General features: G+C 33.9%; 1 protein-coding gene across 13 annotated transcripts in view; it reads right to left on the reverse strand.

The window, feature by feature from the left end:
• Positions 1–215: 215 nt before the first annotated feature.
• Ppfia2 (protein tyrosine phosphatase, receptor type, f polypeptide (PTPRF), interacting protein (liprin), alpha 2) overlaps positions 216–26,176 on the reverse strand; it is a 453,918-nt gene continuing 427,957 nt past the window's right edge. For 7 of the 13 annotated variants that reach the window (XM_013517986.1, XM_005374377.2, XM_013518004.1 and 4 more), the window contains 9 exons: positions 23,012–23,074; positions 21,625–21,654; positions 19,730–19,923; positions 17,406–17,503; positions 9,620–9,795; positions 7,578–7,646; positions 4,859–5,018; positions 3,577–3,668; positions 216–1,587 (listed from right to left, as the gene is read on the reverse strand). In XM_013517986.1, coding sequence (XP_013373440.1) covers positions 3,610–3,668; positions 4,859–5,018; positions 7,578–7,646; positions 9,620–9,795; positions 17,406–17,503; positions 19,730–19,923; positions 21,625–21,654; positions 23,012–23,074 — 849 coding nt within the window. In that variant the 3' untranslated portion in view covers positions 216–1,587; positions 3,577–3,609. The remainder of the gene's footprint in view (positions 1,588–3,576; positions 3,669–4,858; positions 5,019–7,577; positions 7,647–9,619; positions 9,796–17,405; positions 17,504–19,729; positions 19,924–21,624; positions 21,655–23,011; positions 23,075–26,176) is intronic. The other 6 variants (XM_013517988.1, XM_013518025.1, XM_005374388.2 and 3 more) reach the window with 4 other exon arrangements.

Raw genomic sequence — 26,176 nt, forward strand, 5'->3', positions numbered from 1 at the left:
CATTTTCAGGTGAGTTCAGAAAGCTCTTTCCCATTGTTTCTGTTCAAGCAACACTGAAGGAAAGTTCAAAATCACTTCCATAAGCTAGGTTATGCCTCCCTCTTGTGGCAGACTAAGTTTGAGGTGAAATAATAGATTTTGAGTCACTGAGAGTGGTTTTCATCATAGTTCAATAGGCAAATGTTATATCACTACAAACAAAGCTTAAACAGAGAACTGGAAGTATTTTTTTATTGACAATGGAGAGGGTTTCTGTTACCATTACCTTTTGACTGAATCTGATAAATAAAAATAGACATCAAAACAAATGTAATGTACGTGCAAACATAGCAAATTAAAATACAAAAAGGAAATCAACTAATGACAGGTTTTGAGCTTAATAAGACCAAGCAGCAGAAAATCAGCAGTTAGATAAGTGGTATTATTAAATAGGTTTTACTTTGAAATCTCCCATATAAACAAAGAATAAACAACAGTAACACCACCAAATAAAGTCACAGGGAAGGTATTACTCTTCTATACCTTTTATACACTATATATGTCATCATTCTGTCTTTCATTTATTTCCTCTGATAAAACTGACTTCAGGGAAGTCCCACAAGGCCATCTCGGCTAAAAGCTTATAACGTTTATCATGGGTCTGGCTAATGCCCTGTTACACTGACAAAAGGAAGGGATTTCTAGCATTCTGATTTTACCGGTGAAAATGAACCTCAGACGCTGCAGTGATTGACATTCACTGTCCAGTGCTGGCTGGCCGGTCAAGGTATTGAATGAACATGTGGGTCTTAGTAAAGAAGTTTTCTTTTTTTTTTCTTGGTCCACAGGTAACAAGAGAAGATAATGGATTTTTAATATAAATTTTTAAAATAATTGTGTAAGACTCTTGTAAACAGTTTGGCTTTGTTTCGTATTGAAAAGGAGATCGAGCCATCACAGTGCTATTTCTAAAGATATAGGACATCCCTGATTGCCTTTAAAGGTCATTTTTGGCTCCAGTTCCAGGTTAAATCATTTTTTACATGATCAGAGGCAGGTGTTCAGCTTTAAATATAGACAGACCTAAAGGAGGAACAGTTTGAAGCATAGAACATGCTTCAAGGAGACATTGATCTGACTGTTACAATTCAGAAACTGTAAAAATGGTGGAATGGCAAAATACAAACAGTACTTGTAATTGTCAAATGTTTGCACTCAAGACTCCATGAACCATATATTTTATTTTTAAAAAATCATATTTATATCCATTTACATAAGACTTACACATTTAAAAAGAAATTCACAGTAATACATAAATGCCTAGTATATTACAACATGAAAAAACAGGTGGTTCCATTTCAAAAGCATCTGTTGTACAGAATTTATGATGTGGATGATGCTTATTATTCAAATGATGTAAGCATTTTATTACAATTGTAGTAAACTAATCAAGCTTAATATCTGATCCCCCCCAAAATCACATTTTCAGCTTTTATTAAACTGTTACTTGTTATTATTTCCTTTAAATTCGGTCTTCACAAAGGTTTTCATTGCTTGTCTTCTTAGATGGTAGTGCACTTTAGGTAGAGTAGACTGAAAAGACGACATCTAAAATATGTAATGAACAGCATTAGTTCACTGAAAGATCCCCTGCCTGATAAATCCTATTTCTCTACTTTGTGCTGCGTTTCCATGAAGCCTGCCTGCAGACGATCTAAAAAGTAAGGGAAAAAAATGTCACCTAGGATCTAACCAATAGCAGACATGAGTGACATTTGCCCTTCTCCACTTTTGTGCTAAATACATAATAGTTTGCTCAACTTTGGGTAAAGTATGGCAATAATATAAACAAAAGTAGCCACACAAAACGTCAGCATGCCTTCTGAAAATTTTACAGCTTGCTAATTAATAAATTGGGTTGAGTGGTCCCATTCAATGGAATAGATTTATATTCTAGTTCATATATTTTATGGATTTAAAAAAGATAACTTTGTTTAGCTGCGACAAAAACATGTTGATGATAAGTAATATATTTCAAAGTTTCTGTGTCAGTGATACAGCATCACAGAATCTTTCCAGCCATAGTATACTTAGGAAAAGTTCAAAATTACTGACACAAAAGAAAGTGTAAATAGCATGTTCTCAATTATTTATAATAACATAGTAAATGCTAATTTTTCACCCAATAAGAACTAATTTTCTTAGATTTCTTTTTTGTCAATAAATACCACTCTCTATTTAATAGTAAAAGCTAGGAAATATGAACTAGAATGCATGCATTAGAAACAGATTGTAAGTAGTTAAAGAATATTTGTATCCATCAGTCAAGAGCTAAGAAGCAAGCACTACCAAACATATTAAGTAGTCATTTGTGAATTAGTGAGGTATTCAGTTCCTGAGAAAATCATGTGTGGAATCTATTATAAACAGTATTTTGGAAAGCCTCTTATTTAGACAAATTATTATATGCCTTAGATTGTGCCTAATTAGATACCAAATTGCATACTGTAATTACAATTTTAATGTTAGGGTTGTACTTTTTGAAATTAAATCTTGTATCTAGATGCTCTTTGTTTTATCAGTTTCAAATAGTGGGCCACATACGGCAGTCTATCATCTCCTGTGTGAGGACCAGAAGACCAACAAAAACATTACGTGACACTTATAGTTCCAGTCACAAAATAAACAGCACGAAGCAAGCTGCTTCTCCACTACGGCTCTTTTCTCCAATCCCTGTGTACATGTTTGGTTCCTTTAAAAACACTTTCCATAGCATCAGTGCATGAAAAATCCTACAATACTTTGGTAAAGCACGGTTTTGGTTTCAAATAATTTTTAAACCTTTGAACTTTAGGAATCCAGGAAGCCACAGTTTTATTTATAAGACTTTTCAATAAAATATCATTCTCCATGGATTTGGAAGTAGCCTCCATCAACTAATATTTCTCTAAATAAAAATGCTTTACATCTTATGGTCCTACGCTGTGCTGCCTCTGTCCTTCATTAGTATAGAGTAATTTTACGACTTTTAGTCCTCAAATACTTAAAGTCATACTTTTTTCCACAAACATGTCCCATTGATAAGCAACAACAACATACTGAATGTTCAATGCTGTCACGGTTTCACTTTTGTTAACAGGAATCCACTTCTAAGTCCTTTTTCTGCCTATGCCATTATTTGATTATGAACTTGCTTAAATCCTTGCCTACACTGGTTTCCTTACATAAGATAGTCACTTAAAATTATATGGGTCTCTAAGTGCCGCACTCTTGTTCATAAAACGCTATGGCGAGGTCAATATGAAATGCTATTAAAAAGTAGAAAATGCTATGGTAACAACCCATTGATGTGTAAGAACTGAATGACAGGCCTCAAACAGATGACCTCAAACCACAGCAGACAGGTGATGATAGGAAATAACAAATCGAGTTAAAATATACAGGTGACGTTCCCCCCCTCTATCAGTTCAAAGGGGTTATCTCACCTCTGTACTGCTAGGCCATACCAAAGGGCATAGTGTATATTTACTAGTCTATGTAGTTCCATTTTTTGTTGTTGTTGGCTTGCTGTTTGTCAGCCAAAGGGAAACTACTCACAGCAGGTCAGTGCTGTCTCCTTTGAGTGGCTTGTCAACATGAGTATGTACGAACAGTGGAGTTGTCTAACCTCTGCAGTCTTGATGAAGGAACTGCAAATGGAGAAAATTGCTTTGAAGTTGTTGGATGATTGAGTACAAGATTTCAGATGAGAAAGATTTATTTTCTCTGCATAAAGGGATGCAGAACATATTAGTAGACCTTCTTTCTCTCAGGTGCAAGCCACTTATAGATTCCTCTTCTCTAGACCAGTTACTAAGGAACATTTATCCCAGTGTATTTCAGCTGAGCTTTAAAGTTATGTATTTCCCTGGAGATGAATATCTGTAACTACAGAGCTCCCCAGGGTGCTTCTGCCTTTCTTGAAAAGATTGCTCTTACAGAACTCAGTATGGTGAACTGTTTTTCCTGAGTATTGAAGACCCTCTATCTAATTGTAATCATGTGGTATTCCTCATGAATTTTAATAAGAAGTTCCACAGAATAAGAAATGTAGATCAAAAATAATAGTTTATGTTGAAATTAATTTTAAGGATCATAATAGCTGTACCCTTGAAAAGAAATAACATAAGTGGTTATCTTAATGAAAGTGAGTATATAATTCTTCTCAAATGGAAATAATTTTGTGTCTACTACTTCAAAAGTGTCTCTCCAGAATAACTGTTTTCCTTTGTGAAGTCTTTAACACAAGTCTAATGTCCACAGAAGGAAATATTAAATGAGCAATTGCAGTCGATTTTGGTGTTTATTTACTTTTCTTCTTATGAATCTGCTTATTTACTTAAGGCCTTCTGTTCTGATCAGACATAAAAATGTCTAATGAATCTGAATTTCTAAGATTATACATAAAATTTCTAGTATTTAGATATGTAAAGGGCTGGTGGAGTTAATTTCAAGTAGTATGAATCTTTACTAGAAATCCAAGCTCTTCTTTAAATTATTTAATTTGTGAATGACAGGTAAAAAAAACAAACAAATAAAAACAAAGAAAATACCCATCATCCAGAATCTATTGTTCTTCCTAGATGTGGACATTAGTCAGAATTGTTCTGTTTAGGATTTTATATATAATTTTAAAAATGAGAATAAAATGCCATGAGTTCATGCATTGGCAATTTACAAAAAGGTCTGTTTTTTTTATGAAAGCAAAGCAAAAATTCAAGCAGAGCAAACCAACTCAAGAAAGGATCAATTCCAGAGAGCTATGCAAAGTGAGAGAATTATACTAGCTTTTGCTAAACAAGCTTTTTACTGTACAAGAAAAAATGCAAAACTACTGTACCATCTGTGGTCATTTTCCTGGACTGCCCAGATGTTGTGGTCAACCTAAATCCAGCTGGCAATGTTTCTGAGGACCCAGGCATCATGCTGATTCCATGGACTTCACGAGGAGGAAATTGCCTTCTCCACGTGGATCCACGTCTGAAATTCTTGTCATCGCTCTGGCAGCACAGAGATAAAATGTGATGTAATGAAAACAAATAAACTAGTGCAGGTGCATAGAGCTGTGTGCTTTGAAACATGTAACAGATTATTTACATTCACTGTATCAAGTATACATATGGAGTATTATGCTTCATCTCACGAGCTCTATTGATTCCAAAATAAACAGGTAGGGAAATTCAGGCAGAAATTTTTTTTTTTTTTTGGGGGGGGAGATGGGTCATGGTATATAATTTCGGCTGGCCTTGAACTCCCTATGTAGCCCAGGCTGGCCTTGAACTTGAGGCAAATCCTCCTGTCTCAGCTTCCTGAGTGCTGGGATTATATGTGTGCATCACCACACCTGGCTGTGAAACAGAAATATTTTATACAACTTATTTGTATGATTTTCTATCTAAAGTATGATTTTCTATCTAAAGTAAAATCCCAATGTTTTTTCCAAAAAAAATATTCATTATCCTTTTTTTGCTTTTAATACCAAGTAGCTATATGGTATGAGATGTTAACTTTCTTGAATTAGTTGTTGGGTAGACTACATTTGACCCATACCTTTGAGAAATACCATTTTTATGTATGCCAGAGATATATGCTGTGGGAAGTCTGTATTGGAGAAGGCCTCACTAATGCAAGATACTGTAGAATATAATCTGTGTAAGAAATTCTAAACTTACAATTTGTTAGATTTGAAGTGATATACAATTAACTTGTAATTTGTGGAGAACCCTTTGCAAACTGTGTTCTTATGGTGCTATGAAATACATAGTGTAACAGTGGATAATTGTGTAATACTAGCTGCTGGTTCTGTTATAGCTTAATGAAATAATCTCTTTCCCTTCTGTATACACAAAGTACCTATACTGTATGATTATTTTTCTCTGACTTGATAAACTTAATATATGATTTAGCATTTACCTAATATTATTCCTTTTGTCTAATTCAAAGGAAGCTGTTAAATTTTCCACAGAGGTCTTGTCTGCTAAGATCACCATGTTTCTTATTTAGGGAAAGACTATGCCCTGAAGTGTACAGCCAAACATGTGTTGTTTACTCTGCTAACTCATTTGATTTCATTTTAGAACATAAATCAATAAGTGAATATTTGGCTCAAATTATTATTTTTATAAATTAACAGTATAAGGTATTCTTCATATATTACCAATTTAATTAAATGATATTTAAAGTCTACCTGAGAAAAATCATTTATGCATTATTACATAAGTATGCTATTAAAAATCTTTAATCAGGATCTCAATTTTATTTGCACTTGGTAGGCATTTATAGGTAAAATGTCTTTTATTCTTCCTCTCAGCTGCTGTGTTTTGTATGACCCTAGAGCTGCAAAATATTTGTAAACAAGAAAAGAAACAGATTTTCATAGCTGTGACTTCTGTGATTTCTTGATTATTGGAGAAGTTATTGCACTAAACATAAATATTTCTCAGTTTTACAAAGCTACATTGTATTGTAGAAATATATAACTTTATTGTGTGTAAGCTCAGGGCTTAAAAATAAATAAGTTGAGAGTTTGAGCGATGGTTCCATTCAACTCCTGTGTCAGTGTGCAGCATGCTTCCTACAGAAAGAGCACCATGGGGAACGACATCGTGGGGGGAGTTCTCATGAGACAAGGTGAAGAGATATGCTTTTCATTGAGGTCCACACAAACACATCAAAATTTCCCAAACCATGTCAGTAAAACTGAATGTGATCTGCAAACCCACAGCGAAAAAATCCTGTATGGTTTTAGGCAACTTATTTGGCTATTTTTGCTTACACTCAAAAAAAAAAAAAAAAAAAAAAAAAATCTGGAGAAGAGAAACTACAGGGTTTGAATAAAATCATGAGTTGTACTTTAAAAACAAAAGATAAAAGAGTAGAATATTTAAAGGCAGATAGTCAGATCGTGTTTGATAAGCCCCTCGGCTCCTTCCGTACTGTCAAGGACCGTAGCCTACAACCTATGTAGGGTTGGCAACACTCCTTGGGCAGTTCCCTCAGGTTACTCCACACTTCAAGATAACTCAAGTGACAGATCTTTAAAAATTTTTGTTAAAATTCCCTTTGCAATTTATAAGCAAGAATAATTGTAGTCTAAGTTGCACGTGTTTAAAACACCAGCATTAAAATTGATAATTTAGAAAAAGGATTAAAGAGATTGTGAAACAACTTACAAAAGTAAAATTTTGAAGTATTGACTGGGTTTTAAAAACACTGATCATTATAGTGATTGGAAAATAGTATGAAGTTATTAGAAGTTAACAGGGATAGCAACATAAACACTTTTCATTCTATAATGTAGTCCTGAAAGACAGTGTGGGTTTATAATACCAAGATCATCTGCTCTGTCCACTTGAATATAGAAATAGTTTCCCTTTCAAGAAAAGTTCTTTCCCAAACTAAGGAGTATAATTCAGTATTTAAAAATAATCATGAGGGGAGTTCTAGATCTACCCACAGAACAAGCATTTTGTTAATGTCCAAGCAATATTTCTAAAAAGTAAGCATGTTCCCTCTACCCTCAAAGAGCCCTTTAGAATGAATATTAAGTTAGGACTTACTTCATCCAGCCGTCGTTCAGTTCCCAGGGCCAAGAGGTTATTGTATTCCCTCTCAAGAATCTGCCGTGCCTGTTAATATCAAATTACTGTTACCATCAGTGAAATCATATTTTATTCGAAAATCATACAGATTACATTTCTCTGAAAATTGCATGGAAAACTACTTTTCAGTTATGGAGTTTTAAAGTATTTAGATCACATGTCTAAAGTCATTGTAAATTTTAGTTTTAAGTACTGTGTAGGGCAATTTCTTTTGTATAGTAGAGAACTTTCCATAATGTCTGAGCCCAAGAGGTTTCGACTCTGCTTTCTTACTTTATTCCAATTTAATTTGAATGTAAACTTTGAAATAGTCAAAAAACAAAGAGTGAGGGTAGCCTATGAATTTTGTCAAATGTTTGCAGGTGGTTTTCAAACCTCATCTGTGATCACCATTCAAAGAATTCCTGGGTCCTATTTCTTAATATCTGATTTCTTCTCACTATGATGATGGTTGGAGAGTGTATGTTTAATGTGTATGGAACTCCATTGATTCACGTCATTGTAGATTTCAGAATTGCTGACATACCCCATGCTAGGGGCATGTACAGTTCAAAGATAGAACTAGAAAGGACTGCCTTTCAGGGAGGCAGACGGAAGGCCATCTGTGAGGGACATTGTTTGGGGGGGGTCTGCATTCAACTGGGAGACTGGACCACATAACAGAACCTTTAAATCCTTTTCTGTTTAATGTTATGATTTTGTTTTGGCCAGAAATCAAAGACAGTAGCTTGAAAATAAAACCCCGGTGAAACATTTCAAAGATAGAACTAACTCTTAGTTTATTAATACGAGTTTGGTGCATAATTACATTCCTCCTGTGGAGTTGTACATTTACGTAACACATTTTCATTCCCTTTTGAATCCCCTTTCTCACCTTCCTTTGTCTTCCTTCCATGTTTTGATTCCCCTTACCATTTCAGCAATATCTCTCTCCCTACTTCCCATGATCTATCTTTTACTTTCTGTTTACTTATAATTTGAGGTCCTGAGTTCTCTCTTCATACAAGAGAAACTATGTGATATTTAAGCCTGTGTGTCTGATTCATGTCAGTTAATATTATGATCTCAAGATGCATCCATTTCCCTACAAACGACTCAGGTTTATCTTTCCTCGTGACAGAGTAACACCACATTATGTGTATAAACGTCACATTTCCTTTATCTGTTCAACTGTTAGACATAGATCACATCCGAGATGTAGCTGTAGAACTGTGGCGGTATAAAGATGAGTCTACATGCATTACTATAATACTTTGTCTTTAACTCTTTTGGGAAGATTCCTGGAAGGGAAATAGCTAGGTCAAACAGAATTTCTAGCTTTCATGTTTTGGAGACTTTCCACACTGATTTCCATAGTGGTTGTACTAGTCTCACTAAGAACCTAAATATAATGCATGAAATATGCCAGGCACAGATTAAACAAGTATCACCTATTTTCACACATATGTGGACTCTAAACAATTTGATCTCATAGAAGTTAAGTGTCAAATGGTGGTTGTAGAAGCTGGAGAGAATATGGGAAAGGAAAGATGAAAGTTGATCAATCAGGTTGATCAATCAATACTGTTATAGTTAATAAAAGCAAGAATTTCTGCTGTGCTATTGTACAGTAGGTTCACTGAACACAACAGTAATCTACTGTGCATTTTTTAAATGGTACTGGGAATTGAACTCAGGACCTTGTGCTTGCCAGGTAGGCACTGTGCCATTGAGCTATACCCCAGCTGTACTGTGCATTTAAAGTGCTAGAAAATTTAGAAAGTTTCACCATAGAAAATATTATGTTTGAGGAAATAGATATGTTTGACCTGATTTAAACATTACATAATGTATACGTGTATTAAAACATCATGTTATCCATTGGTATGTACAATTTACATGTTTTATTTACCAGGTAAAATTAATTTTTAAAAGTCATGAACACACAGCCACATTTATTTTCTAAAGGTTTGCCATTATATTAACCAAGACCCGGTGAGACCACAGCACAAAGGGCTTGCCTGGGTGTTCTGTGTTGGAATCTGTAGTAACAGAGCTAAGCTGCTGTAGTCAAAGTTCTCATCCAGCGCAATAAGTGAGCCATGCACGCCACTTTCAAGAATGTTATTTGCATATTCTCTAAGTCCAATTGCTTGTATCCAGCGAATAACTCGATCATTGCTCCACACCAACACATCTAGGAAAAGGGATGCAACGTTTTAGACAGCAGTGCTTTGCATACAACAAAACCCTTGGCTGAAATGAGCCTCAGGTGTCTAACTAAATTGCATTTATGCTGATTTATCTATTCCTAGTGCACCTTGCTCTCCTCTATTGTACGCAGTTACTATTCTAACAACCTTTCCTATTTAACGTCTACAAAAAGTTGTCATTTTTAGAATGCTTATTATGCTGATGACGGCACTATCATCACAAGAGACAATTTTATTACAGCCTGAAGGGTCCACCTGAAATTCAGTATTTCTACCACCAGATGGGGACATTTCTTACTTGTGTCAACACACAGTAAACAAGGCAAAGCAATTCTAATACTGTTCCTTGTCAGAAGTGTTCATTAACCACTACTTAAAGACTGTGTAGTGAGCAGTAGATCCTTAGTTTCACCTGAAGTAATATATAAAAGAGAACAGAACAGTAAGATAATACAGAGACTCAATAGAGCGACACCTAATCTAGTACTGTCAAGTCGTTATTTCCTAGTTACATACTAATGCAAAATTCAAACACTCAGTCAAGTCACAAGCTAATGTTATTGCACTGAGCTACAAAGCACATTTTATTTCCTAAAAATAAAACCTCCATATTTCCCTTAAGTAGGCATTTTATAGACAAAAACTTAGCAAAATATATTCTGTCATTTATTTTCCTCCATGTAGTCCTGTTATAAGTTGGCAGAACATGGCATAAAGATTAGAAGGAACGAGATGCTCCATAGGAAAAGGATTTTAAGGAATAAAAGGGTAAAATAAATTAAAATGTTTGTTCCATTTGTAGAAACAAAACTATTACCTTTATAGAAATTATCAATTAAAATGAAGTCATTAGAGTCTTCCCTAATTCAGGAAAACAGGCATCTTTCTTAAAAGGGAGAATTTGGAGGCCATGTCACATGTCTGTAGTCCCTTGACTACTTGGGAGGCTGAGGTAGGAGGAGAAGTTGGGCCTAGGGATTGGACAGTAGCCTGGGGAACACAACGAAACTTCACCTCAAGAAAAGTGGGCTGGGATTTGAAGGTAGGCACGCACACATGGAAAATGCCCTGTGAATATGAAGGCAAATGACGTTCCTGTGATCCAAACACTAGCAATTACCCACAACCCACCAGAAGGCATGGGAGAGGAAAGGAACATACCATTCTTGACAGTCTTCAGAAAATACAAACATGAACTTTGAGCTTCTGCATAGTGAGATACTAAATTGTGAAGTCACCCAGTTTGTTGGCTTTCATTACACCAGCCCAGTGTACCTACTATACGTGATATCTTATTATAGTTTTAACTAACTCACATTATGTTTGTAGAGATATTTTTAGATCATTCTGTCTTTTCTTTGTATTTTAAATCTCCATATTAGAAGCATGAAACTATGCTGTATCTTCCCCTTTATAATACAACATCTAACATATTTCTAGTATATTTTACGCTTTAAGGTCTATATTCTGATATTGAAAGAATCACAGCAACTATGCACACAATTTGCATATGTATCTCCATTGCCTCTAACTTTTTATGTTCTTATATTTCAGGTGTGTCCAGTGTATATGACATGTCAATGTTTTGGTTTTTTCCTTTGTCCTTTCATTAGATTCGTTGATCCACTCCCATTTAATATTATGAGTCAGATATTTGAAATTCAACCTACCATTTTTCTATTTCTCCTTCATGTATTTTGTGTACTTCCTTTCATGCTTTTTATTATACATATTTAAATTTTTATTTTACCATTCATTATATTAACTTTTTATTTCTATACTTTGTATTATTACAGACATTCCATGTTTAAAGACAGAGTTAAGTTCCTGCAACTAAATCATTAGGTAAATAGGTTGCTAAATGAGGAATTGTATGTTGTATGTATAATACAATATTTAGACCAAAGAAATGGCCCAAAGGGGCTGGGGATTTAGCTCAGCGGCAAAAGCGCCTGCCTGGCATGCGCAAGGTCGTGAGTTCAGTTCCCGGTACCGGAGAAAAACCAAAAAAATAAAAAAATAAAAAAAAATAAAAGAAATGGCACAAAGAAACTCCAACTTGATGAATTTGCTTTTATTTGCATAACTCTTACATGCAATACTGTAAAGTATAACAGAATATAAAACTATAGTACTGTACTATACTGTGCAATTAGCAAAACTTACAGTGCTGAATAAAAAGATATACTGTACAAAAAGAGACACTGAAGTTCTATAAACAAGATGTACACAACGGTACACAAAAAAACGATGGGCTGTTAAGTCCAAGCAATGGTCCTGTCTGAAAAGTCGTTAAACAGGTAGGTCCTTAAATGAGGAATATATGTAATCTGATAGTATACTTAAATTTTTGGTTGACCTTATTTATTAGAGGCCAGTACAAATTACTCCTTTTATCATTTCCTGGATAATGCTAACGCCTTTAAACAATTGTTTTCATTTACCCATTACTGTTTTTTCAGTGATAGTGTTTATGATAATTAATTCTAGGTAAAATTTAAACCCTGAGGGAGTTTTATTGTTTTGTTACTATTATTAAATTTAGTGACATATGCTTTCAGTTTCTTTCCATCCTGCCAACATTTGTTTTCCTTGCAATTTCCCGTCTGCTTGAATTACTCCTTCTAATATTTCTTTTTCTATTTGTGTTCTCTGGGGAAATATTCTCTCAGATTTTGTTGCTTTCGAAATCTTTGAATTCTGCCTTTAATGCTGATAGAGCGTGGCTACTTTTAGGTAAAAATAATTAGGTTGAGCCAACATTTGAAGGATATCATTCCATCTTCCTGTACTGTTATCTTAATTGTGCAGTATCAAGCATCTTATGTTCACTTTTGAAAGTGATACAGAGTTTAATCTGGTAAAATTTTAGATGCTAAAATTTTGTAGGGGGGTTGGTTTTCAGCAACTTTTACTAAAATATGTCTAGATGTGTTTTACTTCCTGGTTTTTTTTTTCAATCTCGCTTAAAGTCCACAAAGGGTCTTGAACTTGTGGCTATTTTCCATTTACTGTATTCTCTTTCTTTTTAAGGAGTCTCCCTCAGTTTAAATAGTGCTTCATTCTCTTGTACCTGTCTTTCTGAGACTCCAGTTATATATATAATAAACTGTGCACCATATCTAATACATCTCTAATGATTTGTTTTACATCAGTTTGTCTTTTAGATTTCAGGGCAGATATTTGCGAGTGAACTTTCATTTCACCAAACTTCTACTGCTAAGCCAATTAATTTAAGTTCTTATACTTTGCACTTCTTGAAATGTCCACTTAGCTATAGTCTTATCATAACACTAGTAGCTTTATTTTTTAAATGGTCTACTTTGTCATTTGTTTTTTTTTGATACATTAAAATAACTGATTTGAAATAAAAATCTGTTGAAGTTAATAATGGATCTATGTTTTTGTTTTCTATTTTTATCCTCTTATTTTTCTCATTTTTCCCATTACATTACATGTTTGATTTTTAAAATCGAATCAACTTTTCTCTTGTAATTTCATTCTTAGTTCACAAATGTCTCAGGAAGGACGCTGTATAATGTGTGTTAGGCTTATCACAAGATCCTGGTTACTCAATGCCTGGAAGTGTTAGCAACTCTATATCCCAGTTCTGATCCCCTATTGCTCTGTGAACAGGGGAAAGGCAAAAAAAAAAAACAAAAAACAAAAAAAACAACAAAGACAGATTTGCCTTTTACGTCAGTGCAGTCACTTTCTGTCCAAGGTCACAGCTTCTTGAGTCCTGTTGTCTCATTTCCTTTCTACTAACCTCAAATAGCTATTTATTGTTATACTTAGTGTTTTTCTTTGTTGTTGTTCAACTTCTAGTCTTATTCAATGTACTTATAGTCAGAAGAAGAAATGTATCAAATTAGCTTGTGTTCCTTTTGTCCCCCGGACTTCACAGTGCTGGTGAAGCATTTGTTTATGAATCTGGAAGCTGTCAGTATTTCGTATTTCTCTACTGAACTCTGCTACTGTGGTTTGAATAATCTCCCTTCAAAAGACAAATCCTGAATCCCTGTTTGGAATTAGTATGAACAACATGTGAGGAATGATCGCGTCTCAGTCTTACTACCATTACCTGATCCCTCCAAAGCAGGATGGGTTTGTACAGGAAGCGGATGCTTATTCTCCCTCAGAGTTTTGCCTCTTTCTTCCCCTAAATCTTCAGCAAAGCAAAGACTTTCTTCCTGACCTTTATCATATATGTAAATTTATGTTATATGGGGTTACCATGTCTTAGTAGGAGAATTCTGAATTGTAGGTTTCCCTTTAAGGTTGCATTAGTTTGTTCATTTGAAGTCTTTCCCCTCAGGAAATGAATTGGTTTGTATTATGTTTTTGCCACTATTATGTTTTAGCTGATATTGAGAAAAATATATTCTTTCTAACTATTGGTTATGGTGTACTTGAATTTATTTTTTCTTCTTTTTTGGTACTGAGAATCGAACTTAGGACCTTGCACTTGCCAGGCAGGTCACTGAGCTATAACCCCAGCCCTTAAATTATTTTGAAAATTTACTATTATTAATTATTATTATTTGGCAATACTGAGGGTTGAAGTCAGGGCCTCACACATGCTAGGCAAGCACCCAACGATTGTGCCATATTCCCAGCTCTTGTATTTTAAGACAGAGTTTTGCTAAGTTACCCAGGCCTGGCTTCAAACTTGTAACCCTCCTGCCTCAGCCTCTGGAGTAACTGAGATTACATGCATGTGCTACCATGCCTGAGTGTTTCACGTTTTTTGTTTACTGATTTTGTGGTATTGGGAATCAAATCCAGGGCCTCAAGTGTGCTAAGCAAGGATTCTACCACTGATGCACACTCTCAACCCTTGCTGTACTTGAATTTAACAGCTGAACATGTATGTACAGGTGACAGTTTGCATGATTTTACTAAATGCCCCATCTTCTTTAAACAAATGGGTTAATACTTTCACAAAACCACAATAGAAATGGTGTAGTTTGCTTTGTGCATAGGAAGCATTTGTTGTTTTTTAGAGATGGATTTATGTTTTGGAAGTATGAAACATTAAATCATCACTACACTTCTACAAATTTAGGTGAGTAAAAATTTTCCACTGTCATATTTGTAGCTAGGAGAGATCAAATACTAAAATAATAGTTATGGGATGAAGACCAACTGCTAATCCAAACTTTTGTTGTTCATTTTGTAAATAAGATCCTTTGTGGAAATTTGGCTGTAAGCAAAAAGTAGGCCCTGACTTTAATGCTTTGTTTGAAGCCTTTTGATCTAAACAGTAAAGGGCTAGGGCTCAGAGTTGACTGTTCCCTAGCAACAAATTAAATGTTAGTACATTCTCTATACTTTTTTCTCTACAGAAACCTGTTTATTAAGGTCAAAGTTAATTAACACTTCTGATAATAACAGAGACCCCTAGTCACAGTGGAGAGCTATTCTTGTAAATGTCATCAGATCAAATATAGGAAATCGGGGCTATTTGTGAGCTCACTCACAGCTCCTTATCACATGGCATTGTTTGCATAGAATCATCGTGAATCACGGAAGGTTTTTTCTTAGGACTACCCTCGAACTAGCAATCGACAGATACTAATACAACATTTGGGGTAGAGCCAAATGGATCATTCTTTTAGCTTTTTTCTATATATGAAGCATTTCATGGAGAGAGAGTAGGCATAATAAAATCTAACTGAAAAAAGAAATACAAAGGAAACTAGAAAGTGGTATCCCATGGGTAAAACCTATTTGTGAGTGAAAGCATCTTTTGTTGGGTGAAATACATACTTCTGTCTAGGGTCTGTCTTTGATCCATTAGCTTCCAAATTTCAATTCAGCTGAGGAACAATGCACTGAAAGCAACCTGCAGTTTCCTGGGGCCCCAAAATATAGTTGAGTCAAACAACTCAAGTTTGATAAGGGCAAAACATTTTATTGCTCTTCAGTAATGAGTCAAATGAAGAGTTAGAAAAAAATCCATTGTGTGTCTACGTACTCTCTGATGAATCATATATAGAGAAATATTTTTAAACAATCATTCTCCTATACATGTAAGCCTAGTGTACTGAAATTTATGTAGTGTCCAAAAATCGCCAGAAATAATAATTTCTGACATTGTTTATCATAAATGAAGATTATAGATGCCAAAGGTGATTGCAAATAAGGAATAAAACAATGCTAAACTTTAATACTGAAAAAGGGGGAGTAAGATGTAATATATACTGTTTTCTTATCTATAGGAAACCCCAAAAAGAAGTTGAGATTCACACATAATTTGAGTAGATAATGTTGAAACTCCCACTGAATTTGAGGAAATGCTTATAAGTATCAATTGTTAGATATCAGGAAAGGAAAATATAAAAGATAAATAATTTAATAACAAAAGTTTCATAAATTTTTTTATTATGTTTCTCTTAGCAAGTTTTTTTTTCCTTTAAACAGCTTAAGATCAATGAATTTTACCAAAAAGGTGCTAATATCTTTTATTCAACAATGTACTGTTTCCTTCACCAAAAGTAATAAGGATCCAGTGGTCTCTAACAAGTGTAGAATCTCACATATTCCCATTTTTAAGTCATTCTTTCCCTCTGAAAATTAAGGTAGTTCTCAATATTTAGATGGCTGCTATGGTTTGATGTTGTTTCAGTGTCTCAAAAATCCACGTACTGACAGCTTGAGCTGCAGGGCACCTACAAGGGAGAGCTATGGAACACTTAAGAGGAAGAACCTAGTGGTTGGACATTAGACCCATTGAGAGAACTGCCTGAGTTCCAAGGAACTGAGATTAGTAACTGCAATTACTTTCCACGGACCCCTTGGCGGTTCTCAGGAAAGGACTGGTGTACATGGCTGTGCTTGGCCCCATCCAGATCTCTGACCTTCTGTGTAGCAAAGTCATTGCATGCACTCATATTCTCCCATTGCTGCCACCCCCACGAGGTGAAAGAGCCAAGGAGGAGCCTGTACAAGAATCTGCGGCATGATATTCAACTTGCAAAATTCAGAGGTGTATAAACTTTTCTTTACAAAGTTAGCAGGTCTCAAGTATTTCATGATAGTAACACAAAGTTAATACATTGGTTCATTATTAAATGAAGAACTTTTCAATATCTACTATACTGAGTGTCTAATTATTCAGGTTGAACATGTTTGTACATTTGCAACAATCCAAAGTCATTCTGAACTAAAAAATTATTAGTGGACTAGTCTAGATTATAGGGGAGAATTCTTATACCACTGAGCATGTGCCTGGAATCCCAGCAGTGGGAAGGCTGAGGTAGGATAGTTCTCAGTAGTTCAAGGCCAACCTGAGCTTCATAGTGAGTTCAAGGGCAGGCTGAATACATAGTAAAACCCTGTCTCAAAAAAGTGTATAATTAATAGCTGCAAAGAATAAATCTCTATTCAAAAAATGAAGAACATGTCCCAAATGGAATAGTCACTCTATAACACAAGACTATCCTTTTCTGTTTATAATTAGGAAAATATACGACACAAACAAATATGCAGTTTAACGACTACTGTAACATTAACAGCTTTTTAGCTTCAAAAAGAAAAGGCTTAAAACCCCCAAGAAAAGGCATCCAATATGAAAAAAAAAATACGTTACCTTTTATTTCATGTTGGCTTGCTTCTCGTCTCCTTTCTAGTTCTTTTCTGTCATAATTCAATCTTTTTAAGCACATAATTCCATACTGTAAACTTGTTCTGTTTCATTTAAAGAAAGAAAAGAATAAAAATTATACCACAGAAAAAGATTTTTAAATGAAGGTAGTCAGTACTATGTACTACTGCTTAAAGCTTCAGTTTAATAAATTACAATTGTAACTTAATTCTCCAGTATCAGCAGGAAATACATTTTAATTATTCAAAGCACAAAGTGTTTCTGAAAAGTAGGAAACCTATGTGCAATAGAAGAAAAAAGTAGTTTTGAAAGTAGTTTGTCATTCACTTATTTGTCTTTGGATTCCATTCAGCTATATTTGCATAATGTGCTAACACATTAATACCATATTCATTTGAAAAGAATTTGAAGACTTTTTATGGAGATAAAAAAATTTACACAGGAAATGGATACTCTTCTCTTAACTTGATGAGAATAATAACATAAAGGAATAAATAATAAGACGCAGAACAAAATGCTGCAATGAAAAATGAACATCTCTGAAAGTACATAAGAAGCAGAAGTCTGCTGATACCGAAAATGTGTGGGAAGGCTACTGGGGAAGAGAAGAAAATTGACTGGTCCTTCAAAGATCAACTAGCAGAAAAGGGTTAATGAAGAAAATGGAGTATCATGAACATAGGTTACAGAGAGAAGTTCAAAGGTATGATGATAGTGAGGGACACTTTCCCACGTTCCCACTTTCCTTCGGTAGGAACTAAGGAGGAACAATTATATACAGAGAACAGGGGACTGTTAATGAAAGTCTTGCATTCTGCATGTGACATACAACCAGGAGAATGAGAATTAGTAGATAGTTTTAAGAGAAAAAGAAATAACAACAAAAGGTTTTGCTTAGTGGGCAATAATTTTAAAGAAAAACAGGATGTAGGTACCACATAATCCTCGGAAATAAGGAAACCTATGACAGTGTCACAGCCATGAGTATGAAAAGAAAATCCAGAGACCAGAGACATCCAGAGAGAAGAAATGAGCAGATTTAATGTCACTAACTATAAAGTCTGTGATGAGTGCGATAGGAAAAGAAGAATTTTTTGAAGAGTAATGATCGATTACTATCATTGATTACTATATCTGTAGCAATATACACAAATTTAGACACAAACTGGCAAGCTACGCTTCAATGTTGGATGGATTTCTAAGTCTGGCACTTTAGTAAGAATAATGTTGCATCAAATGTTTCAAAGTCACAGAGAGAGAGAGACAGACAGAGAGAGGAGAGGAGAGGAGAGGAGACAAAAATAGACGAGACAAGAGGAGTGGAGAGAAGAGGAAGTTTGCGTTAGGTAGGTAGATGTGAGCCAAATTATGTTTTCCTCAAATTCATACATTGAATCTCTAACCCTGGGCACCTCAGAATGTGACTGTATTTAAAGAAGTAAGTAAATGAGCCATCAGGATTGGCCTTGATTTGATATGACTGAATGTCCACACAAGAAGAGGGAGTTTTGACAAAGACACCAGGAATGCACGTTTACAGAAGAAAGAACATCCATGAACACAGACAGAAAGTAGCCATCATCGAGCCAAGAAGACCAGGCTCAGAAGAAACCAAATATGGAAGAAACCAGGCTCTAAGCTCCAACTTAGAGCCATGGAACATAGCAGAAAGCTACTGGGCTGTAACACAGCACTTGTGATAAAATACTGTAAGTTCTTTTTTATACCTGATACCTACTACAGAATTTGAAAAAAGAGGTTATGCTTTATTTCCTTGTGTCCTCACAACTTTTTAGCAACATATGCAAACAGAGTTTTGAAAATTAATATACAAATAATAGCACTAAAAACTTATTTAAAAGTAAAAATGCCAGAGCATATTCTTCATAGAATAAATCCTTCTCAAATTTTTTGGACCACACCCTTAAATCATGTAATGTATAACTCCATGCATTTATAGGGTTAATACTACAAATATTTTATTATTCATACATAATTTCTAATGTAAATACACAGATTTATAAAATTAAAAACATGATCTTTCCTAAAGATCCAGCTGAAAAACTAAAACTATCCTCCATGAGAATAATTTTTGCATATATTGTCTCATAAACTTTGGGGACATTATACCAATATAGTCCCACATTAAGGAGGAATGTCTGAAGTGCCACTTGAAAATATTCTTGAAGTAGATGTATGCAGTTGTTTTCATTAGCACATATTTTCTATCCCCTAACCATCTATTTCTGTTTTAGTAAAATATATGATATGTATTGTTTCATTTTAGTTATTGTTTGGCAAAAACCTACCGATGGAAACTATCCACCATTTTTAAATGTACACGAAGATCTTTCTTTGTTAGGTGATCTAACATTCTCGCATCAACCAAGCACTCCATAAAGTAACTTCTGTACTGAGGTAACCCCAGACTGGGAAGCCATTCATTTCCAATCCACTCATGGTTCATATCTCCATAAGCCAGGGTCTGTAGAAAAACCGGACACTAGAATTGTTTTATAGCAGTCAAGTTTCTTAGCCAGTGAAGTGAGATGGTAATTAGAGGATACTGCTCCTTAATAAAACTGACATTTAGTCTCTCTATATAAACTATATTATATATAAATTATATATATTATAATTATTATATAAATTATATTATATAATAGCAAAATAGTATTTAACCTGTAAATATCTTATTTTCTTTGGCAAAAAATAAATCTTAGATATATCTATCAAATTATCTTTAGAAAATATTTCACTTCTCACTTTATATTCTAAAAAGGAATTGTATTTTGTCCAAACATATATTTTATTAGTAAAGAAATTAGAATTAGAAGCATACCATGAATTTTGAGTTTATGATTATCTCATCCTAATGATTTTATTTAGGATTTTATTTTATAATCTGTTAGCCAATATGTCACCATTTCCTTCTTTTCAATGTCCCTATTGCATTGTTAAAGTGTAATAAGTGTAGTGGCAAACCGTGATGTGAAGTAGAAATCTCAGTAAACAAATACTGAAAGGACTGGTAAGATCAGACAGAATGCTGAAGTTTATATCAATATTATTATTTTCTAGTAGATCACGTAGCCACCAATCTATAAATATCACTGGAAAGAATCAACGTCTTTTCTAGAAATCAACCAATTTAGAGTGTACTTAAAAACAGGGCATGATGAAAAACTGACATATAACCTAATTCTTTAATATAACAATAGGAACTGATTTTAACAAAAGCTGTTCAAAACAATTAAAATGAAAAACAAATCAACCATTATTACTAAATTCATTTTCTGTAATGTATTTTTTCATATTTTCTTTTTTCAGATCATTTCTTCATTAGTACATTACTAAAAGTAAGTAATGTTCATATTCTCTGTGGCAAATTGGTACATGTTCATATACACCTCACTTCCTCTTTCTGTGATCTTTCCTCTCCATTATTACGCTATTAGTTGTAAAGATTTCCTCTTTAATTTGTCACCTTATTAAAAGTGTGTAATTCCAACTGTAGTAAATGTATTCATAAAATCGAGGTGCTCCTATTTCAAGAATGATGAAACTCATGCCAATGTCAAATTTAATACACTGTCAAGTTATCAAGATTTTTCTTATATTCAGATGTTTGAATCACAGTGCCTCTAACACACATCTATCCTTTCAGTTATCAATTTGCACAGATGCTTGAAGAAACTGTTCAGCTTCTTTGGAAATATTCATATTTATTCAAAGTCAGAAGCTATCTCCTATGGCCATCTTAGTAAATGGAAGTGGCTTTTGACCTATGGTCTGTCATACTGACCTCTGTCCCTCCAATCCACATCCTTACAGAATTTCATGGCACCTTAATGTTCAAGGAAATCCAAAATCAAACATTATTTAAAGACATTTTCCCTTGTATTCAACTTGAGTGATTCTTGATTGAATATACTCAAGAATAACTTCAGAGAAATTTGAGTTACAAGTTATTCTTTGGGAAAGTAAGAAAATTCTCTTATGATTTGAAGGCAATTATGAAATGGAAAATATGCTGTTTAAAAAGACTTATGATCTAAGTCTAAAATAATACAGATTTAAGGATGCAGATTAGCCTAATTATTGAGATAGGTGAAGAATACCAATATTATGACTTATAATAGTTTCCTAATTTATATCCTCATAATCTAAATAATAGTTGTCTTAAAGCATATGAATTTCCTACCTGGGCCCAGCTTCCTTCCTCAGATTCTTTCTGTGTTAGCAGCATGAAATGATTAATAAAGCAGGTAAATATAAATTAATTTGAAAAAGTATAGCAAAATTTTTCTAGCAGAAGCAAAAGTTTTCATAAAGTATTATCATGACATAAGCAGATAGATGTACAGGTTCTTATATTCAGCGTAATCAATTTCCTAGAGCAAGAGCAACTATAGGGTAAAACCATAGTTTTTAAGTGATTCAAATTTAAATATATGTACATATGTCATATGGAATTCTCATGATTTTGTGAACACTTTTTCCGGTTATTCTAAACCTATGTGTGATAATGCAAATTTCTGATTATATATTTATACACATATGATAGGGAAATTTTACATAAAGTAAATTAATAAGATAAAGGTAATGACTGTATCTAACAATCCTGTGTGGTAATCAAATAGATCTTTTAAAATCAGATTTTATTGGTACATTTTAGATACACATAATGATCACATTCATCATAGAGAATTTGTACCTGTACATAACTTGTTCTTTCTCTCCCATTCCCCTCCCCTTCTAAAGAAGAGATGAGGAGAAAGGCAAAGAAGGGAAAAGTAAACAAAAAGGAAAGAAGGAAAACAAAAATAGATTTTAATAATAGCCAGCAGAACAACAACAAATTAAGTAGAACAAATAAATTTAAAATAAAATCAAAATGGGATATTTGTATTTTTATCTATCATAGCTTTCTAGATGATAAATTTCCAAGAACTGATGAATTGGAAAGGTCATTAAATTAAGAAGTTGCCAAATATAAAATACAGGATATGCACAACTTTGTTATTTTGCATGACAAAAGACTGCGTGTGACATTATATTTTTAAAAACTGACAACTATAGTGTTCCCAAGAAGTTATTTAAAACTGTATTCTTGAATATCAAATGAACATAATATTTTTTTCTTGGTCAAGCTCTGTATCCAAGATGGTACAGCATAGAAACTACATAATGATTTTAAAAATAAAGATTGATTTTATTTTATTTATTTTTTTCCTATAACAGGTTTAATTTGGTTTAGTAATGTGTTCCCTATGAATTTACCTAAGACCGTGATATTTCTTGTTAAAAATATCCAATGTTGCAAAGTCAATTGAAAAGTTGTATTAAATGTTTGACTTTTTATGTATTACAGTGATGTTCACCACACTACAGCAATCTAACACCCTTATTTAAAAATGGCAAGTCAAGTAAAATAAAGCTATAATAATAAATGTTAGCTATTTTTACATGAACTGTATGAACACATCCCATTTCTTATTTCTCCAGTTTATAGAAAGTGAACTAGATTTTTCACCCAAGCAGCAGCAAAATAACTTTCCTTCAGGTTCAGAAAAGCTGTGAAGACTAACCGTTTTGGCTGGAGCTGCAAGGTTTTCCATTTCTTCATGAGTCACCCACACGTTGCCTGAAGGCTAGGGAGGAGCACATAGAAAAGCAGCAGCGTCCCAGTAGGTAAGCAGGGTAAAGAGAAAGGCAGTGCTTCTGTGAGTCCAACAGCATCAGAGCTCACCACAGTGCCCTTGCTCGACAGCATGCATGAGACAGCCCGGCAGGTTTGCTCAGCGTTCCCTTCCTCTTCTACCCAAAACGATCAAATAGGTAGAGACATGCGGTGAAGCTCATGGGAAAATCGCTAGCCTTAAAAGTGTGCTTCTGTAACCATAATAACTGTCAGGAAAAGGTATTGTCAAAATTTGCAATTCAAAGGTATGTAGCTATTACTTTTGTAATATGAAGAAGCAATTGTAGAAGAATGGAATTTTATGTTTTTCCTTAGCAAATGATTGCTTTGCTATGCTATTAACTGATTTTCATTCATTCGGAGTCATCATGTCACTGGGAAGAGAAAAATGATTGCCAGTACAAAGTCATAAGCACTATTGTAATGTCTAAAATCCAGGATTAGCTTTTTGCAAATAATTTCTTCCTTTTGCAATTAAGTAAATATTGTGCTTCTGTATATTCATAGAGATAAAAAGAGTGAAATGTGATTTTTACATAATCAAAACTATATTTCATTCTTACTAAATAAGGCCCAATTGTAAAACCCATACTCTTATTCTTCAGCAGTATCCTGTTAGAAAGAAGAGGAGAGTGTGAAAGGAAAATTTCTCTATCTATACTATCATTGCTTTCTAGATTGATCTATCCCTATGATTGTATATAATAAATAATAAACAATTTCTAATGCAATGTCTATTTAACAAATATAAATGAGGTATATTGTATTGACCACTGGAAACCACCTTTCATTAAATTCTAGTTTTCACTGGGAAACTTCATAAACACTGAAGGGTTGTCCAGATATATTAATGAAATTTACAACTATGTGTTACTTATTTTAGAGTTGAAAGCAGCAAAATTGATGCCTAAATATCCTCAGTAAGCACTATAATTCACCCTGAGACTTTCCTACCATTTACATAATGTCATGTTTGTCTTATACTATAAATAATATAATCCAATATAATTTTAAATTCTATATAAAACTAAGTTGATAAGTATAATTTTATGGAAGTGAAATCTCATATAAATGACATATATATGGTTTATATATACACATGACATACACACAATATATAATATACACATATATATTTATGATGGTACAAATATATATGGCAAAGACAATTTGGTAATAAAGATTCATAATTGTAAGAAATCATAAAAATTCCAAACATAAGGATATATGTATCATTCTCTCTCTTAGATGTTTAACTATATTCAAAACTTTCCTTTTAAGAAAAATGTGCATTCACTTATATACCTATACTACAAGAGCCATTCATATCATTAGAAACTCTTCCATTCTATTTTCAGATTTGGGAATGGGGTTCATTACAAACAGAAAGTTCCATATGAACATATGAAACATTAAATCGTTTGGAAGAAATTATTTTTATTTCATAACATACTAAAAGGAAATTTACAGTCATCTGTCATATTTCATTACCACAACCCTTTGCCTGAGTGGCTTTCTTTTCAAAGTGTATTTCAAAGATGATTTTTTGAGAAATAGGTACTTTAAACCGCTCTTGTTTTATGCAGGGTTTCTGTCATTTCTATTATGATTCTGAATCTGAATTAGGAAGATCTTACTTCTGCCATAAGAACCCTGACCAGTATTACCTTATAGCAGAATGGAAACATGTACAATCTCCTATATAGATGTCTAATCCTTAAAGGCTGTATGTACCACTTCTATCTCAGGATTCTGAGCAGTGTAAGATGCTGTTTTATGAGTATTTTTTCTTGCAGAATGAATGTATGTTTGGCACTCCTTCAGAAGTCGGATGTTAGTTGTTGAACTTTGATGTTTACTTTTACTTGTGAGAAGCACTGCCTGTGCTAAAATCATGCAAAGTAACCCATTAAATACCTGTGCAACCCCAAAATGTGGATGTTAGTTGAGGTTTAACAAGCATACTTTATGAGCAAACCCACATGTAGTAAGTCATTCAACCTCATCGCTTTCTTTCCATTACCAACTTAGAATTTTCAACCAGTTATGTCATGAAGGAGTGATTTAAAGCATGAGAAAAGACCGTCCCTAACAGAACAGCTAATATATACTAATACAATAAAACCCAACACAACACAGCACAATAAAATACAATGCAATACAACACACAACATAGGGACACTGGTGCTTTGGGACCAAGGATGAATGAAATACAAAAATGCAGGTTGAAAAAGCATAGAAGACAAATATCAAATTTAGCTCAGTCTTCAGAGAGCCCCATGACATCATCTATTCATTACCCTTGGCATTCTGTGCTGAGCCCTTACATGGACAGCACGAGTTAGTAGCCATTTTTTGACTAATATCTGAGTTTCACAGATGATTTACAAAATTGCAATTGCAATTACCAAATTGTCATCAAGAGACTTGTTCTTCAACAGTACTACCTTTTAGTAGCTACCGTAAGACACTTTCCAAACTTTCTAAATTTCAGATTCTACATCTTAAGTAGTACTAAAAGTTCATATTTACTACTAGAAAAAATACAGAGAATTTAAAATTATCTCTTAGTATATCTGAACATAGGACTGGGATCAAAATGAGATGCAAATGAAATCCCAGGAAGATAAATTTAAGGAAGCATTCTCTTTCAGGGTTGTGCAGATGCAAGTTTGGCCTAACGAGAACCTCCTTAAGTTTTGTGCCTGAGATGCCTTGCTTGTCTCATCTTGGTTAGGATGGAATGAATATTCTAGAAAGTATTGTCCAATGATAATTTAGAGGAAATTGCAAAAGGTGTTATGAATTCATGTCCTTACCTGTTATAGTGGTAGCTTGGTTCACGAGCTTAGTTCTTTCCAGGATTCTGGTTGCAGACTGAATTAGATGAGAACTGAATCATATTTCCCCAGTACATCAACATTAAACCTAACCACTGAATTTGATGTGGTCCTCATCCAACTCAGTTTGTGACCAGAATTGTGGAAAGAATTAAGTTTGTAAACTGAGGTACCACTGTAAATCATACTGAAGGAGTTATGAAAGAAAAATA

This window comes from Chinchilla lanigera, unplaced genomic scaffold (assembly GCF_000276665.1).
Source record: "Chinchilla lanigera isolate Chin_1 unplaced genomic scaffold, ChiLan1.0 scaffold00004, whole genome shotgun sequence".
Taxonomy (NCBI): Eukaryota; Metazoa; Chordata; class Mammalia; order Rodentia; family Chinchillidae; genus Chinchilla; species Chinchilla lanigera.